Source organism: Pinus tabuliformis, chromosome 7 (genome assembly GCF_031772625.1).
Source record: "Pinus tabuliformis cultivar Carrire ecotype Pingquan chromosome 7, CPIR1, whole genome shotgun sequence".
Taxonomy (NCBI): domain Eukaryota; kingdom Viridiplantae; phylum Streptophyta; class Pinopsida; order Pinales; family Pinaceae; genus Pinus; species Pinus tabuliformis.
In genome coordinates, this window is record NC_142293.1 from 240,922,039 (window position 1) to 240,926,726 (window position 4,688).

General features: G+C 32.8%; 1 protein-coding gene across 1 annotated transcript; it reads right to left on the reverse strand.

Annotated features, from left to right (window-relative positions):
- Positions 1-350: 350 nt before the first annotated feature.
- Positions 351-3,770, reverse strand: LOC149246755 (uncharacterized). The gene is made up of 6 exons (XM_089442457.1): positions 3,511-3,770; positions 2,909-3,405; positions 2,447-2,537; positions 2,113-2,363; positions 921-2,009; positions 351-406 (listed from the first exon to the last, which is right to left on the reverse strand). The coding sequence occupies exons 1-6, from the start codon at positions 3,768-3,770 to the stop codon at positions 351-353; spliced, it is 2,244 nt and encodes a 747-aa protein (XP_089298583.1).
- Positions 3,771-4,688: the final 918 nt, after the last annotated feature.

The following is a 4,688-nucleotide window of genomic DNA, read 5'->3' on the forward strand; positions in this document are numbered from 1 at the left end:
TATTGAAAAGAACTAGTAATTTTCATCATATAATTGTTTAATAATAAAAATTTACATGAAATGAATTTCCTATTCGCCTTAAATAGATAACAAACCATAATAAACCGCAGTGCATATATTACCATTTGACATCAATGTTGACATTAAAAGTACACCAATATTTAGTACAAGAACTGAATTTTAAAACTAAGCCTCCTCTAAGAATAGTTCATTACATTTCATTGGAAAAATAGTTCATTTCATTTCAAAAAATAGTTCATTACATTTCATTGGAAATTTTGTTTCAAAAATAAAGACACTAATACTTTGTAAAATGGCTCATAGGCCTCTGAATTTATTCTCATCGAAGTTTATTCCCACTCCCCTATCAAAAACATCAGCCTTGGCGCATCTTCAATGTCCAGAACTGCATGACAATAAAAACATTAACAAAGAAAATATTTAGCATTGTAAAAAAAATCTGAATATTACTAAGAAAAAATTAATTCCCACATATTATGAGTGTAAGATCAATCAAACCCATATATGAATTTAAGATATGTTATTAATTTGAATTCAAATATTATAGAAAATGATAACAAAAGGAGTAACATTTTTCCCCAACTAACATCATGTAAGTGTGGTTAGAGGAATCTGACATTTGTCCATGATTATTCTATCCTTGCACTGGAATTATTAACTTCGATATTAAATTTACCTTTCATCAAACTTCACATGTTCAAATCTGGAATCAATGGGCTTGTCGGCATGTTTGTGCCAATTTCTTGAATTGCTACATAATTTGATTGATATTTGATCAGAAACCACGTCCCGAAAAAATAAAGTTAGAGTTGATTGCATGACATAGTGCACTAAATATTTAATTAGATAAGAATTCATTCAATTATATAAATAAACAACAATAATTTATAAATGTGTACCTGTTGAACCCTTGACAATATCATCAGAAAATAATTGTCGAACATGCCTTTGTTGATTCTGAGATGTAGATCCCTCAATATTTCCATGTTTTTTTAAAGAAAGTACTTTCATTTGTTTTTCCATGCTCTTCCTTGACTTTGAGCGAACTCGCCCAACCTTTTCAAATTGTGGTTTTTCCTTCCTTGAATTTCTTTCATGACCACGTCGTATCTTTTTACTTTGTGGGCTCAAAAAACTATGTTTTCTCTTAGTCATAATTCTTGATGGAGACATCACAATAGCAAAAATTTTATTTGTCTCTTCACTAAATGTGCTACACATCTCATCAATGCCATTATCAATTTCTTCTAAACTCTCCAATTTTGTAGGCAAATTGTTTAATATATCCATTAGCTTTTTGTTGATTGATGCACGTACAACTTTTGATCTTTCAATCTCAAAGATTGAATTTGTGAGTGGCGTAGTTGCAAAATCAATAGGTTCTGATAAAATAGGCACATGGTGAATGCTTGATTGGTCTTCTGACAATGAGCTCATTGTACCTGCTTGATTTAAATCAACTAAAAATCTATGACTTTCAGTAATTGGACTAGAAAAATTTGGCAACATGTTAAAGTCCAAACCGTGTTCACTGGCCCACATTTGAACTTTGAAGATATGCTTACAAACATTTCCATTCAATGCCCAATCACAACTACAAAAATTAAACTCGGACCCTGTGCATATGACATTATACCAGGTATGAGGAGTATCCTTATTTTGGCTACGAACCATAAATTCATTTATACTCTTAGGGTCATGCAGACAATCTTCATCTCGTATCTGATTTGCTCTAGACTTTGAGAGAGTCTCTTGTTTCTTACACTTTGTAGGCCTTATAACTCCTGCTTCTTTTAAACGTTGATTGTGAATATAATATAGTTCAACTTTTTTCAACAACACAAATATTAGCCAATCCACATGTTTGTGGCAAGCATTATTTGCCTCATATAAGTACCTATACTTTAGATGCATATGGTAGGACTCAATTGAATTATTTGTGTCTTGATTAGAATGTGGAAACTTCTGATAAGCTTTTGCCCACATATCTGCAAAAGGTAATGACCACAAATTATTATCAACTATAAGATAATGACTGAAAACATTCAATTACAGACTAATAGTCATGATATGATGTTGCATAACACTTACATATTTTATCATTAGATATCCAAGTGGTGTCAAAATATTTCAAAAAATGTTCCTCTTCACTAAATTTAGAAAATATTCCTGCAACAACTTTTCGTACTGACTCATCATCCTTGCATGAGTGCATGATTTTCCCTAAAGAACGTAAAATGCAGACTTTGTTTTCTTTGCGTTTAACTTTGCTTCCAACATTTTTCACCCATGCTCGATGGACGTGCCATACACATAATAGGATGGAGGAATTAGTTAGACACCTAAATGGTACAACATTAGAATAAAGTAAATTATGAATGAAATATGTTTTTCATGTTTCTTTTGTAAAAAAAAAATATGGTACCTTAATGCTTGAATCTCAGCAGCAGCATCATCTGTGATAAATGCTTTTACATTCCAATCTTGACGCTCTTTCATTCCCATTGCAAATAAAGCTGCCAACCATTTTTAATATCATCTGTGGTATTGCGTGAAGAAATCACCCAAGCCACCAGGACACCATTACGATGTTTTTCGAATACCATTAAGGTATAGAGTTGATACTACATTCAAAACACATTATTATAAGTATTATGTTAAAAAAAAGACTTCTTTTTTATCACTATAGGAATCAAAAGATTGATAATACGCACCCCATACATATTCGTACTAAATGTAGAATCCATTGACATAGCGTTGTTTTGTGAATGTGTCACCATCATGGAACGCATCCAATGTGTTTGTATGCCTATAATAAATGGTATGTTTTGCACAACATCTTGTTTTTGATAGAAAAAGAAACTATCTAGAAACTGATTGTACCAACACTCGACACTTGTTGGATCATTGTCATCCTTCATATATTCCTTTTGTCTAATATTATTGTAAATGTTAGAAATATCCATCCTAGTCATTAAAGTGTCCTGACCCACCCCTGTAAATAGCTCGCCAGATTGGTTCTCCACATCAGACATTAATTTGTCCCAAATCATTGTGACATTAAAACCATCTTCAACCATACTGCACACACTAGCTCGTAAATCGAAGGATACATGTGGCGCATACTTGAACATTTGAGGTCTTCCCACTGCACTCTTTCCATGACAGAAAGCACCAGATTTATCAAAATGTCTACACTTAGTGTATGTTATAATAGCATCATTTGGACGCACATAAAGGCGATGCATGATGAAGTGACATCTACAACCAACTTTTATGCTTTGGCGTGGACTCCGTTTTTTTGTTGTTGATCCTTTTCGATTATTTGTATTTTCATCACGTACATATCTACATGTCGACTCAAGACCATATGCACACCAATAACTAAATAAAAACAATGATAAGAAATTAGAAAACATGTCTACACATTTTGACTTCATTTGAACTTGAATTAGATGTATCTAATCAATTGAACAAATAAAGACTCACATGGTATATTCAATATATGTGTTAATGCGAGCACATATAACATCCTCCACCTTTTTAGATCGATTTGTACTAACAACAAATTGAGTGGGAGCATCTTCATCTGATTTCTCTCCATTTATAAAATCATCCAGTCGACTATAAGGAATAATAGCTATTTGATCCCCTTCAATTTCATTCCATGTTAGATCTTTAGCAGAAAATTCTATCATATCTTCTAGGTTTTCAGTGTCCAACTCCATAATTTCATCCCACTTTCCCATTTATAGAGTACCTATAAAAATTTGAAGTATTAGGAGAACAACAAATATGACAATAAGCTTTTATAAATATTTTCCTATATGTGCTTCCTCATCTACATGTGTGGCTTCTAGATATGCATGTTGATATATCTTTGTGCAATTACAAAAGTCACACGTATAGAAAAGTCAAAAGTGCATTTATAAAATTTAATTTCTCTATATATGTTTGTGTATCTATTTGCATATACATATGGCTTCTTGCATTGAAAATAATTGATTTTGGGGGAATTGTTTTATGAAATAAAGGAAAATAGGAGAAAAAGAAGGTGAAAGGTTAGATTGCATGAGGAGAAAATTGAAGGAAAAATAGAGGAAAATGAAGAAAACAGAGGCCTCAATGATAAAAAGGACTCTGAGGAGCAGTTCACAACCTTTTATCTGTTGTAGATCTAACCCAGAAATATATGATAATGGAAATAAGCCCAGAAACAATAAGATAGAAATGCTTCTTTATTGATCAAACCCTTAAGGTAGGGCAACACCATACATTCACTCATTAAGGAATGAGAACACTCCACAAGCCATATGCCTGTTCATACAATATTCCTTGACTATATTCCTTGACTTGGAGTCTCTAGCCTCTATATAGGCCTCATACATACAATACCATGGGTCATTACCATGGTTCCCTCATACCATCAACTAATACCATGGGCCCCTTACATTATTATTAACTACTTGTGGTCCCTTACATGATATGGGTTAACCACATTATTTATTACTATGGCCCATCCCATTATTACATTATTACCTTGGGTACCTCCCTTTGTACCCCATATTACCCCCCTAGGTATATAACATTCCACCCCCCTTAGCATGTTTCGTCCCCGAAACATGGGAAGAACATAAATAATAAGATCTACTCAAAAGAGTAGTCCA